Here is a 14,530-nt window from a genome sequence, read left to right as displayed (position 1 = left end):
GCGTACTAGTCAATCGCAGGGCACTTATAGACAAATCCTCACACCAATGGGCAATTTAGAGTGTTGAAAATGCATGTTTTGGGACAAAACAGAAAGACACCTATGCAATCACGGGGAGAAAATGACGAACACATGAGAGTCCAAGTCTAGATTCCAACCCAGATCCTCAGACATGTTGGCAACTACATCACTGTGCTGCCTAATGTAATTAATCTCAAAATCCTTTATACAACAGCTAAAAAAAAAAAAAACCATGTAAAACATTAATGGCTCTGACCACATTCAGCTGTCCTCAAGATCAGGCATTTATGCAGAGAATAAACATTATGGGTGAAAATTGATTCTGTGTAGATGCGAATGTGATGAATCATAACATACCTCTGTTTGTGGCTCTACTTTTCTCAGCGTCTTTCACAGGTTCCTGTCTCACCAGTACAGGTTTACCACTGTCTACATGTCTGCGTTCCTGAAAAGTCCCACAGTTTTTTTTTTAATAGTCAAGATCCTCACAGGGTTCACAAGCCAACTGTTAACAGGGATCAACAATATCCCCTGGTCTAAAACCAACATACATGTACAACAACAATAAATACCCAAAACCCTATTTGGGGAAAAAGGAATAAAGCTTCAGGACGGATCCTCCTTCAGAGCTGCCAACCTAAAAAAATTAACTTTCAGAACAATTTGCCCAAAGTTGTCTGAATTTCCTTATTTTCCAAAGTTAGTCAAGAAAATTACCATGCGACAATCATAATCCATCCATCCATTTTCCATACTGCTTATCCTCACTAGGGTCACGGGTGTGCTGGAGCCTATCCCAGCTATCTTCGGTCGAGAGGCGGGATACACCAAGAATTGGTCACCAGCCAATCGCAGAGCACATATAAACAAACAACCATTTGCACTCACATTCACACCTATGGGCAATTTAGAGTCTTCAATCAACCTAACACGCATGTTTTTGGGATGTGGGAGGAAACCGGAGTACCCGGAGAAAACCCACGTAGGCACGGGGAGAGCATGCAAACTCCACACAGGCAGGGCCGGGATTTGAACCCCTGTCCTCAGAACTGTGAGGCAGATGTGCTAACCAGTCGCCCACCATGCCGCCTCAATCATAATCATTACTAAATTATGGCTTCAAAATTTGCCGTTTATTTATTTTTCTTTTCGCTTTTATTACATCAACGTTGTAATGGTGGACGCAGTTGCAGCCTGAATCAAAGTACCAGTAATTCAGTATCCAGTATTTCGGCGTTCCATCATCAAAAATATCTGTCTCTATGGTTTTAAACCCTTGTTAAAAAATAAAAATAAAAATAAATCAAAAAGCAAGTCTAATAAAGCAGATTAATCAGATTTCAAAAGTCAAAATTAAAACTCAGCACTATATTTTGCAAATAAATAAATAACATTGCTGATATACTAAATTGGATAGTTTATGTATGGAAAATAATTTTGGATTCTATTTTGTGCCATGAACTTCTTGTACGTATACAAGAAGTACATGTAAGAAGAAGAAATATAATTACATCGTCTCGTCCATGCTACTTATATTACATATTTACAGTATATTTCCTCCCCTCCTGGAGCCGTCACCTTATAGTGGTGGAGGGGCTTGTGTGTCCCAATGATCCTCGGAATTAAGTTGTCTGGGGCTTCACGTCCCTGATAGGGTCACCCATGGTGATGAACAAAACAAATTGATGTAGGTATCCCTTGCCCGGACGTGGGTCACCGTGGCCCCCCTCTGGACCCAGGCCTCGGGGTGGAGCTCAAAGGCGAGCAGCAGCCGGGCCTGCACCCATGTAGCAGCCGGGCCTGCACCCATGGGGCCCGGCCGGGCACAGCACGAAAGGATAACGTGGGTCCCCCTTCCCACGGGCTCACCACCTGTGGGAAGGGCCATAGGGGTCAGGTGCAGTGTGGCCGAAGTCAGAGACCTTGGCGATCCGATCCCCGGCTACAGAAGCTGGCTCTAGTAACATGGAATGTCACCTCTCTGGCAGGGAAGGAGCCCGACCTGGTGTGTGAGGTCGAGAAGTTCCGACTAGTTATAGTCGGGCTCGCCTCCACACACGGCTTAGGCTGTGGTACCAGTCCTCTCGAAGGGGGTTGGAGTCTCTTCCACTCTGGAGTTGCCCACGGTGAGAGGCGCCGAGCAGGTGTGGGGTAAACTTATTGCCTCCCGGCTCGGCGCCTGTATATTGGGGTTAACCCCGGTGGACGAGAGGGTAGCCTCCCTCTCCCTTCAGGTGGGGGGACGGGTCCTGACGGTTGTTTGTGCCTATGCCCCAAACAGCAGTTCAAAGTACCCACCCTTTTTGGAGTCCTTGGAGGGGGTGCTGGAGAGCGCTCCCGTTGGGACTCCATCGTTCTGCTGGGGGACTTCAATCCTCACGTGGGCAATGACAGTGAGACCCGGAAAGGCGTGATTGGGAGGAACGGCTGCCCCGATCACAACCCGAGTGGTGTTCTGCTATTGGACTTCTGTGCTCATCACGGATTGTCCATAACGAACACCATGTTCAAGCATAAGGGTGTCCACATGTGCACTTGGCACCAGGACACCCTAGGTCGTAGTGCGATGACCGACTTTGTGGTTGTGGTGGTGATCAGAATGGAATGGGAGATCGACAGGCGGATTGGTGCAGTGTGCGCAGTGATGCGGACTTTGCATCGGTCCGTTGTGGTGAAGAAGGAGCTAAGTCGAAAGGAGAAGCTCTCAATTTAGCAGTCTATCTATGCTGCTACCCTCACCTATGGTCACGAGCTGTGGGTGAAAGCGAAAGAACAAGATCCCGGATACAAGCGGCCAGAATTAGTTTCCGCCATAGGGTGTTCGGGCTCTCCCGTAAAGATAGGATGAGCAGCTCGGTCATATTTATATTTATATCTCTAAATACGTATTTATTGGCCTATTATTTAGTTGTTTAAAGTTGGTTACTCTCCACAAAAATGCGATTCCAGCCAGACCTACCTACGTGACAAGTGTGCTGTATCACGAAACCATGTATTTCGATGTTTTGCGACTGCATGACGATAGCGTAGCAATTAGCATGGCTTTGACATTGTCTTTGCCTATCCACTCCTCGTCCTCACTTCGTGACGCTTGTAAGAAGCATGCTAAGAAGTGTAGTTTATTCAATACCATAGAGGCGATGATGACAGCGTTAACACCGGACACAAAGAGAACTTTCGCCTCCGCGGCTTGGCAGCCGGGGACGTAATAAAATAGCGTGCACCAAGCCTCAGTTCAATCTGGACGCGCCGGTAATATCAGACGCTGGATTTTTTTTCCAATATCTGGAATCAGTGTTACGCCCGGAACAAGTCATCGTTAAGTGATTTCCGGAACAAAATACGGACATTCCGTAACATTTGGCAGCTCTGCCTCTTCCATGATGACCATTGGTGAATGGGGAACGTTGACCACATGATACAATAAATACATGATATTCAATGTTATTTCAAATAACAAACGGCATGAGAGTCCATTTGATGACCTGAACTTCTGCAGGTAGACGCCTCTGTTTGCATAAATAAACATCTGGTAGATTAGGGAAACTTTGCTGAATTGTTTTGTGAGGCAAACAACCAACAAAAATTACAGCTATCACATTTTTCTTTCTCTTGTATATTTTCTGCTGTCTGCAGAAGGTATCAAAACTGACAAAATGACTTCAGACTTCTCTTTTCAGGTGGAACAAAATGTATGCAGAAATATGTCAAAACTTGCAATCAAAAAAGTGTAAATTTATAACATATACCATATGAACATTGAACTGTTATTTTTGTTTTTGATTAGGTTTACACAAGACAATTTACGAAATGTCCGTGTGTGCATGTGCATTTTAACTTACTTTTCTGGGTGGACTGGATTGGACTGTGTTGGCTGGTAAGGAGATAATAGGAAAGTCATCCGATAGGGTGGGTGGTGGTGATGAGGTGGCTGGAGTACTGGAGGCAGATGTTCCTTTCCCTCCTGCTCACAATAAGCATACAAAACACAGTTAAAAGAAAAATTCGAGACTTTTTTCTTTTTTTTTTTAATCTAAACACTAATTTAAACCGGGTATTTGTGGATTTAAGGACATCACATTTAAGACTTAAGACCTTCTTATCACTGCCATTGACGGCTTTGGAAGTCAAATATCCATGTTAACTGGGAAGGCTGGCAGTGAATGAGTAAAGCCCTCATTCACTAAATATGATCAGCAAGGCCTTTTAACACTGCACTTGGTTTTCTCAGTGTTCGCCGCAGGGCAGCGCAAAGGACAACGTGCCCCGGTGCAAGCTCGCCCATATTTGGATGTGCTTGAGTAGCAGCCTAGCCAGGAAGGAACAGGGACGCATTTCTCTCTGGGTGGTCTATTGGTGTTAACACACTGCAATCACTCCGCCAGCCCCTCTCCTATTGGATGCCCCTTCTGACGTCACCTCGACGCCACTCTGGAATTAAACCTTTTTTTTGTTTTTTTTAATTTGAGGGCGTGACAAATGCCCATCTTGGCATTTCGTGCTGGTGCCGTCGCAGCACATACTGTACACAATGAGTGGGTTCATCGAGGGCGCACTTCACGTTGCTGGATGCAGTGTGAAAAATGTCTCACACTCAACACAACTACTGCTCTGTAAGTCAGATCATTTTCATTTGAGCATTCCATGGTCGAACATTGACTACACAATTTAGTATTGTTCACAAAGACGTTGTGAATCTTGGGAGAGATTCCAGTGAGTCTGTCATAGTAGTATTGACTTAGATAGCCAGCTAACTAGAAAAAGTATGCGTGTAAGGTATAGAGTAAAAGAGACTCTTTCATTAGTTTTTAAATTTTTCACATTTAAGATATACACGTCCTCAAAAGGTTGCCTCCACTCTCACAGACTCCATGTCCAAATTATTCCCCAACTGCATTTCAAATTACCCTAACTCCTCGCTACTTTGTGCAATTTTAATCATTCAAAGTGCCCATGAAAGCTGTGAAACTAATAAATGTATCTATAATTATGGTACTAAAAGGGTTAAAGAGTTTTTAAGGACTTGTTTAAATGTTGGAAATTAACTCACCTGAATTGCAGTGGAAGCGGCTTGGAAGGTGTGAGGCACTGTGGGAGAGCTCAGAGTTGGGCGACATGCCCCTAGATGAAGGGGGCGTAGTCATTCCGCACAAAGAAGAGGGGCTCCACAGTGGGTCCTTCCCGCCATAGGAGGAGTTAGGTTCACTGGTGGAGTTCTATAAAAGAAAAACAAAAGCTTTCTGATTGATTCTGTGACTTTTTTTTCGATTACATTATACACCAGCCACAACAAATATATATATAATTGTATTATATATATATTTTTCTCTCTATACCAGGGTCTTTCACCTGTAGCGGGTGGGAACGTCTGGAAAGTATCCCCTATGATAAAATGGACTGCCTTTACAAAGGTAATATTGCTCAGTAACAATGCTGACACAGTCAAAGAGGTACTCATATACCAATAGGTTTATTATTGTAGTGGTATTGTTCAGTGGTGTAGAATTGTAATATATTACCTATAACAAATGTACTTATTTTTCTGGTAATTGGATAAATTGACATTATTGTACTGAATAATAAAACACTGAGTTTCAGGTCATCTGCTTCTTACTGTTCTTACCTGCCGCTTGGTGGTCTGTGGGCTACGATTGGTTGAGTGTGTCCCTGAGAAGGGGGGCAAAGACAGGGGTGTAGGCAGCGGCTGCCGTGGAGTGGAGAACGGGGTTGATGAAGAGCTTCCTGTTGTCAAGAAGACAAAGGGTCTACAAAAAATTTCTGTAATGGTTTTCATGATGTTTTAGAATGAATTGTTCACTAACCAAAGTCGAAAGGCATCACTAAAAAATTCTCAATTGTAACAGTACTCAGGAAAAAAATACATTTAAAGTAGTAACAGGAGCACAATTTCAACTATATTCAATTTATATTAATACAAGAGAGAAAATGCTAAATAAAAAAATTATTTCATCAAATAAACTTTACTTGTACTTGATAACAGCCTTATTTGAGTCAAACAACTGATGACCAAGATAAGAACTCTTGAACTAAAAAGGCCTTTTTTGAAAGATAATAATCATATAACAATAATAATACGCCTTGTGACAAGTTGTCACTGTGAGAAGAAAACTTCTAGGCTTGAGCACAAATATTGTCATTACTTTACAATTTTTATTACAAAAACATTCTTAATTCTTAATACCCCCTCTTTGAGCCGACACCTTATCGCGGTGGAGGGGTTTGTGTGGGACAATGATCCTAGGAGCTAAGTTGTCTAGGACTTCTCGCCCCTGGCAGGGTCCCCCATGGCAAACAGGTCCGGGGTGAGGGACCAGACAAAGCACGGCTAAAAGACCCCCTATGACGAGTAAATTGATGGAATCACGTTTTCCCTTGCCCTGACGCAGATCACCAGAGACCCCCTCTGGAGCCAGGCCTGGTGGTGGGGCTCGAAGGAGAGCGCCCGGTGGCCGGGTCTGAACCCGGGGAATGGGGGACCCATGTTACCCTTTTGGGATGTGCCTTTCCATGGGCTCCCCACCTGTGGGAGGGGCCGTGATCCCCTGCTACAGAAGCTGGCTCTATAGACGTGGAAGGTCATCGCTCTAGCAGGGAAGGAGCCAGATCTGGTGTGTGAGGTCGAGAAGTTCCGACTAGACATAGCCTCCACACACAGCTTGGGCTCTGGTACAGTCCTCTCGAGAGGGGTTGGACTCTCTTTCACTCTGGAGTTTCCTACGATGAGAGGCGCCGAGCAGGTGTGGGTATACTTACTGTATTGTACCCGCCTCGGCGCCTGTAGATTGGGGTTCACCCCGGTGGATGAGAGGGTAGCCTCCCTCTGCCTTTGGGTGGGGGGGACGGGTCCTGACTGTTGTTTGTGCCTATGCACCAAACACCAGTTCAGAGTACCCAGCCTTTTTGTGGTCCTTGGAGGGAGTACTGCAGAGCATTCCCGCTCGGGACTCCATCCTCCTGCTTGGGGATGTCAATGCTCACCTGGGCATTGACAGCGAGACCTAGAAGGGCATGATTGGGAGGAACGCCTCTGACACACCTCTGCAACATTGCATGGACATCGGGGACAGTACCTCTGGATTGGCAGACAGGGGTGGTGGTCCCCCTTTTTAAGAAGGGGGACCGGAAGGTGTGTTCCAACTAGACTTTACACAAATTTTATCAGGCTGATCGGTATCGGCCGATATTTAGCATTTTATGCTGATCGGCTTTAATGTCATAATTCAATAACGTCATTGATCGGCTCCGCAAAAGACATTTACGCCGCGTCGCCGCGTGCACAGTATATTTGAATCCAAAAGCTAGTTTATTTTTAGCCTTGTCGCGTGTCTTTTAACGTAGTAAAGTGTAAATATCTGATGGCCAATTAAGTTATTTAAAAAAATAAAATAAAATAACATGTCGGCGGTGTGGGACAGACAAGACATCGGAGACATGCAACACGTAATGCCCGGCCGGATCAGACTACAAGACAAATTTGCTCTTTCACGATTGCAATGTCAGACTACTGCAATAAAATCTTGTATTCCGATACCACTGCATCCAGTTTTTTATGATCATTGGGCTTTATCTTGTCAACTCAGATGCGACCAGATACACTCGTTACCGTGGCGACGACAAAAAGAGTGGAGCGCCGACTTTGTATTACAGGGACAAAATGGGGGAAAACGTGTGTTGGTGGTCACCGGGTGCTCAGGACAGGAGAGGACGTTCGTTTAAGGCTTGCTTGAGGTATGTTCACGTACTGTTAATACGATACTGCTCACAAGCAGGAAATAAAATGTTATGTAGCCTAGCAAGCTAGTGGTACCACGAACGGTTAAAACATGCCGCCATTCTGTCGAATCATCCTCTAAAGTTTCGGTGTGGGTGAAGTTATTGAATTAAAAATAAAGTCATTTAATTAGAGTTAAAGTTAGCACCCATTATTTCTGTCATGTAATGTTGGTTTGACCTAACTACACGATCTGACTACAGCAGTGATTTCCAACCTTTATGGAGCCAAGGAACATATTTTATAATTGAAAAATCTCACAGCACACCAACAAACAAAAATGTCACAAAAAGTGGATACATTAATTACTGTATTTACTTCCTCCCATCTAATAGAAGACCATTTATTTGTTCTGTCTGTCACTATGCCTCACTGGCATAAATAGAGGAACAAAGATACATTATTTATTATAAATATAACTTTTTGATCAATTAAGTACACAAGTATATACAGTAAATGAACAAGTCATTTAAATAGACACATTCCTCCATCATGTGATCGGCCCCAAAAATCCTGATCGTGTAAAGCCTCGTTCCAACTCCAGGGGATCACATTCCTCAGCCTCCCTGGTAAAGTCTATTCAAGGGTGCTGGAGTAGAGGGTCAATCAGGACGTCGAATCTCAGATTCAGGAGGAGCTGGGTGGTTTACATCCTGGCCATGGAACAGAGGACCAGCTCTCCACCCCCAGCAGGGTCCTGGAGGGTGCATGGGAGTTCGCCCCTCAAGTCTACATGTGTTTTGTGGACTTGGAGAAGGCGTTCAACCGTGTCTCTCGTGTGGGAGCTGCTTTGGCAGTAGGGGGTACCGAACACAGTTATACGGGCTGTTCAGTCCGGGTCTGACGAGTGTCAGAGTTTGGTCCGCATTGCCGGCAGTAAGTCGGATTCGTTTCCGGTCAGGGTTGGACTCCACCAAGGCTGCCCTTTGTCACTGATTCTGTTCATAACTTTTATGGACAGAATTTCTAGCCGCAACCAAGGTGTAGAAGGGGACGGTTTGGTCACCTCGGTATTTCATCTCTGCTTTTTGCAGCTGGTTCTGTTGGTTTAATCAAGCTGTGTTCTCCAACTCTCACTGGGGCGGTTCACAGCTGAGTGTGAAGCAGTTGGGATGAAAATCAGCACCTCCAAATCTGAGACCATGGTCCTCAGGCGTGCCATCTCCAGGTCCAGATCCTGCCCCAAGTGGAGGAGTTCAGGCATCTTGGGGTCTTGTTCACGAGTAAGGGAAGAATAGAACGGGAGATTGACAGGCGGATCGGTGCAGCGTCTGCAGTAATGCGGACTTAGTATCGGTCCGTTGTGGTGAAGATTGAGCTAAACCGAAAGGCGAAGCTCTCAATTTACCTGTCAATCTACGTTCCTACGCTCACGAGCTGTGGGTCGTGACCGAAACAACAAGATCCTAGATACAAGCGGCCGAAATGAGTTTCCTCCGCAGGATGTCCCAGCTCTCCCTTAGAGACAGAGTGAGAAGCTCAGTCATCCGGGAGGGGCTCAGAGTAGAGCCTATGCTCCTCCACCTTGAGCGGAGCCAGATGAGGTGGTTCAGGAATCTAATTAGGATGCCTCCTGGACACCTCCCTGGTGAGGTGTTCTGGGCACGTCCCACCGGGAGGAGACCCCGAGGATGACCCAGGACACGCTGGAGAGACTATGGCTGGCCTGGGAACGCCTCGGCGTCTCCCTGGAAGAGCTGGATGAAGTGCTGGGGAGAGGGCAGTCTGGGATTCCCTGCTAAAGCTACAGGTACTTTCATTTTCAGTGACTTCTCAACATTTGACCAATTCAAACAGGAATGAGGACTTTCCAACTGAATTCACCTTTTTTATACCCACGTCAACCTGACACTGGACTCTGTAAAGGCCTTTTCACACTGCACTTGGCAACACACAGACCGCCAATGACTTTCCCAGTCATTGTCCATGTGCTGAGGGGACGACACCACGGAATGCCGTGTTGCGGCACGGCAAATGCAGAGGCTGGCTGATGCTTCGAGGTGCGCCCCTGAATCTAAAAATTTTCTATTCTCAAACGGTGTCGTGGTAATGGCAGAAAGCTCCTCCAATAGGAGAAGGGCTTGGCAGAGTGACTGCTGAGTGTTATTTTGGTGGACTTTTATTGTAAACGGCAAGGGGGGAATGGAGGAAGGCATAATAATTGCGGTGCCCCACTGTCCTAAACTTTGTGACAATAGAAAAATTATATACAGAGATATCTCTGCAGGATGCTTTCAAACTCCTTTTTAAAGCTCCTTGCTCAGCCTGAAATAAAACTCAAAGCACTCTTCTTGGATCTATAGCTCACAAACGAGCATAAACTCTGAGATCCTGGCGTGAAATTAGGATGGGATGCATCCATTCCCTTTTTCATCCTGCCTTTTTCACCTCCTTCTCCTGAAAATAGGTTAAGGGCTATCTTGCGGCAATTACAAATACAGATTGCCGAATTGCAGTCCACTCAGCGGGGAAAGTCTTTCGATTTCCTTGTAGGTTGCTACGTCAGCGCTTTCAAATATGGGCATTGTTCACAAGGGGCATCCATGTTCGTTGTGCTTTGCCACGCAGACCCTTCCTACTGAGGAAGTGCAGGTGAAAAGGCCTCAAGAAATCAGAAAGATGTTTCTGTTCAGGAAAGCAAGTAAATTATAATTTGACATTTTAATTTAGAAATATTGTCACTTACTATTTTTTGTAAAATACTAAATCTGACAATAAAGGGATAATTATATGTTAGCATGAAAAAGATAATTTCAGTCAAAAAGCTTATACATGCCGGTGTAATACCAAACCATGAAAATTTCTTTTTGGAACTAACCATGTGGCATAAACTTTACACTGGGTGGTGATCCAATACTGCATATTTGTTAAGCACTGTATACGTAACATCGCTTTTCTCTCCTTTTTGAACTAACCATAGCTGCTGTGGAGGTCTGTATGGGGGCTGGAAGTGCAGTCTTGCGGTCGCAGATGGATTTGAGGGTAAAAGTTCTCAGGCATGGTGGCGTATCCCTCCTCACAGGAGGCCTCCTTCGGGTCTAGAGACACTTTGGCACATTCAATGACGATATCGTGGATTTCATATTTTTTCCACCTACAGTAAAAAATTTAATCATTAATCCCGCCTTATCAGGGCACATGCCATGAAAACCCTGGCAGATGGTGTGAGACTTGCCTAGTCGGGTCAAGCTCATGATCCTTGGTCCCTGTCACTAGTTCAGGGTGGATACGGACATGTTCAAGCATTGGCTGAGTAGAGAGGTTTTAAGCAATCTCAATCAATGTCAAAAAAAAAAATCATTAAAGAACAGCAGTGTATGGTTGCACCTCACCTTGACCACCTCCTCAAATGTTTCCATATTTTCCTTCATGCTGTAGTGAGAGCGCAGATAGGACACAAAGTTGCACGGGTACATGCCATACAGGCGGTGGAAGAGCGAATAGACGCTGGCGTGTAGGTGGATCAAGTAAACCTCTGAAACGTGCCCTGAAAAGATACAAAACTGAAAATCATAACAGTAACAAGACAAGCAGGAACCACCCAGTTTTAAGTCTTGTCAAGTCTTTGTCAACAAGATCATGCAGAATTGTTTTAAATGTAACAAAGCAGATTTGAGATGCAGTGGGGCAAAAAAAGTATTTAGTCATCCACTATTGTGCAAGTTCTCACACTTAAAAAGATGAGAGAGGCCTGGAATTTTCATCATAGTTATACCTCAACTATGAGAGACAAAATGAGAGAAAAAAATCCAGAAAATCACATTTTCTGATTTCTAAAGAATTTATTAGAAAATTATGGTGGAAAAAAAAGGATTTGGTCAATAACAAAAATTAATATCAATACTTTGTTATGTACCCTTTGTTGGCAATGACAGAGGTCAAACATTTTTATTCTTAATTAAATATAGTAGTTTCAACGAAGAAATAAGCAATATGGCCTCGGCCAAAAATAAAGTCACCCTTCTTTAATATGGTGTTGCTCAAAATTTAGCAAGGGCAGTGTTTCTTAAAGCAATATATAAGCATCTGGTACATGTCAGCTGATAGTTTTTCCCTATTCTATTACATAAATTGTTAAAATTATTAAGTCCTTGATGTGTTTCACCCATGACAGATTTCAGCTTTTTTGAGCAGTTTTCTGTGGGTTTGAGAACTAAACTCTGCTGGCCAGTTTGAAACAATGTTTCCTTCGAAACCATGATTGTGTGCTCTGGATAGGCCTATGTGGTTATGTGGTTGCCTGTCATTATTACATGTATGAAGACCTTGCTGTCTTACAGAATCACATATCGTATTAGTAACGCTCCAATTCTAAGTCAACAAATTTTAAGTTATTTTACTCATTTGAATATATGATGTGGAGAATTAAATTGACATTCCACTGTGTATTTTTGTTGCCCACCGCACACATTTACATACATATTCAAGGAGAGATGTCACAGGGCTGCACAATTGGTACTGCAACCCTGAGCTGACATAGGGTGTTTTAAAGGTTTTGCTCAATGGCTTCAGCGGGACAGAAACCATGGTCCTTAAGTTCCAAAGCCCAAGTGCAATCATGATTCCTTAAATACATTGAAAACCTCCACTACCTGAAGAGGTAAAACAGCCCAACAATATAATTTCTCTGATTGACTGTCTGTCCGTCCAGATAATCTTTGGCAAAAATTGTGGGTACAAGTAATGGTGACCAGAGCTGTACTGTTTTGGAGGAAATGGGATGCATATCTCACCAGGATTCTTCAGATTCCAGGATGCCAAACGGCCAAAAATGTCAAAGTACTCCCACAGGTGTTGTTTTCCTGCTTGAGGAATCATGGGAAGCAGCGTGATCAGCACCAGCACCCCAGTTATCAGCACCACGACATCCGTATCGCTCTGCCAAGGGGATGAAGTGAAGATGTGACAAAGCTGTTTTGATTATATCGCGAAATGCCGACAAAATAAGTAAAATGCAAATGAAATAGGGACTCTATTAATACATGAATGTGATCATATGTACTGTACATGCACCCAAAGAAAGGAAAGAGTGGGTGAGCGGCCTAAATGTTAGGAAAATGTTTTTCATTATTTTTGTTCTACGAGTATGCTGCACAACGATTTGTTTTATTTTAGTTAACAGATTGTTTTAGCTCGCTGCTTTTTGTTACAATAAAGTCAAATATTAGTGCAGTTGTTAATTCAAAGAGATTTTTAGATCGTTTGTGACTTCACCGTCATCTTACTCGGTGAGAGATGTGTAATAATTCCATCCTTTCACATTATACCTTTAGGCATTTGAGTAGCGACAGGAGAAGAGGGTATCGTGCAATCTTGTGGATCCAGGATGGCTGCTTGCGGATGACATGGCCGAGCATGGTGAGGGTGGGCAGTCGACAAACTTGTTTGGTCATACACTCGTTCATCTTGTCTAGAAGGTGCTGTGAGGGCAAGTAGGGAGGGACGGGGGTATTATGTGATAATGTTGGCACTTACTGGTAGCAATTTCTTTTCATAAGTCAGACATATAATTATGATAACTATTAATTAGAAGCCTTGAATCCTTTATTTTTTTGTAATGACTTTCCATGTGAGAACTTTTTCAGGAATTATGTATCCACATACTCAACAATGGAAGACGCTAATGCAAACTGTTTATCAGTCATCAAATGAACTGATTTTTATTTGCATTTGAAATACTTTAAAATAAATAACTCTTTCTTTCTCACTTCAAATGAAGTGGTGTGAATGAATATGTGAGTTTTCTCACCTTGTCATGTGGCTCTCTGACTGAGCAGAGGATATGGATGGCCTCTAAAGAATTTGTTTCTAAAAAGTAGTCCACCAGCCCGTTGAGCAGCACAGACCCTCGTTCTACAAAAATATGACAGGTAGCACATTCTGAGACACAAATAAAAGCATATAAATTATGTTTAAAAAAGTTAGGATACCAGTACTGAGTTGCTCATTAATTAGGCCTCTGATCTCTTCTAGCTGCTGGAGGTCGGCGGTCTCCAAGAGCGGGAGGAGGTCCCCCATGCTAGGCTGCTCTCTTGCCATGGTGGCAGTGGTGTAGGTGGAGGGGAGGCAGTGTCCCTGTCACACAGTGTCTCTACCTTCCTTCCTGCCTGGAGGACTCTCTTGGGGCCACCCACCAATTTCAGTCTCCAGGCACCTCTGAATCACAAAAATAGTGCCAAACATTTCACAAATTAGTCATGAGTATAACATTACAAATTCATCAGTCATGTGACAACTCCACAGCTGTTTTTGTTTTTTCATTTATCGGCAAATATTTGTTTCAAAATAATGTAAACCTAAATAATTGTAATAAATTAATAATTGGAAATATGCATCCATCCATCCATTTTCTACACCGCTTTCTTTATTAGGGTTGCACGTGAGAGGGAGAACAGGCAAACTCCACACAGGAAGGCCAGAACCGAGATTCTAACCCCGTACCTCAGAACTGTGAGTGAGATGTGCTAACCCGACCTTGAATTACCGAAATAAAAAAACTAGAAATCAAATTACTTTCTATAGCGCTTGTTCTCATTAAGGTTGTGGGTGAGCTGAAGCCTCTCTCAGTTAACTTTGGGCAAGAGGCAGAGTACACCCTAGACTGGTTACCTGCCAATCGCAGGGTATAGTTAGACAAACAACCAGTCACATTCGCACCTATGAACAATCAAGTCTTCAATGAACCTAACAAGCATATTTGTGAATCTGGAAAGAAGC

The 14,530-nt window shown here is 43.7% G+C and overlaps 1 protein-coding gene across 2 annotated transcripts in view; it reads right to left on the bottom strand.

Moving 5' to 3' along the window:
* tsc1b (TSC complex subunit 1b) overlaps positions 1 to 14,530 on the bottom strand; it is a 31,965-nt gene that overhangs the window by 12,221 nt on the left and 5,214 nt on the right. For both annotated transcript variants that reach the window (XM_061698197.1, XM_061698198.1), the window contains exons 2-12: positions 13,744 to 13,969; positions 13,563 to 13,666; positions 13,081 to 13,233; positions 12,547 to 12,691; positions 11,146 to 11,300; positions 10,989 to 11,062; positions 10,729 to 10,907; positions 5,645 to 5,763; positions 5,072 to 5,237; positions 3,864 to 3,985; positions 379 to 466 (exon numbers count right to left, since the gene is read on the bottom strand). In XM_061698197.1, the coding sequence (XP_061554181.1) occupies positions 379 to 466; positions 3,864 to 3,985; positions 5,072 to 5,237; positions 5,645 to 5,763; positions 10,729 to 10,907; positions 10,989 to 11,062; positions 11,146 to 11,300; positions 12,547 to 12,691; positions 13,081 to 13,233; positions 13,563 to 13,666; positions 13,744 to 13,852 (1,414 nt within the window). In that variant the 5' untranslated portion in view covers positions 13,853 to 13,969. The remainder of the gene's footprint in view (positions 1 to 378; positions 467 to 3,863; positions 3,986 to 5,071; positions 5,238 to 5,644; positions 5,764 to 10,728; positions 10,908 to 10,988; positions 11,063 to 11,145; positions 11,301 to 12,546; positions 12,692 to 13,080; positions 13,234 to 13,562; positions 13,667 to 13,743; positions 13,970 to 14,530) is intronic.

The sequence above is a fragment of the Phycodurus eques genome, chromosome 15 (assembly GCF_024500275.1).
Source record: "Phycodurus eques isolate BA_2022a chromosome 15, UOR_Pequ_1.1, whole genome shotgun sequence".
Lineage (NCBI taxonomy): Eukaryota > Metazoa > Chordata > Actinopteri > Syngnathiformes > Syngnathidae > Phycodurus > Phycodurus eques.
The sequence above is the reverse complement of the archived record's forward strand: the minus strand, read 5'-3'. Positions and strand labels throughout refer to the sequence as shown.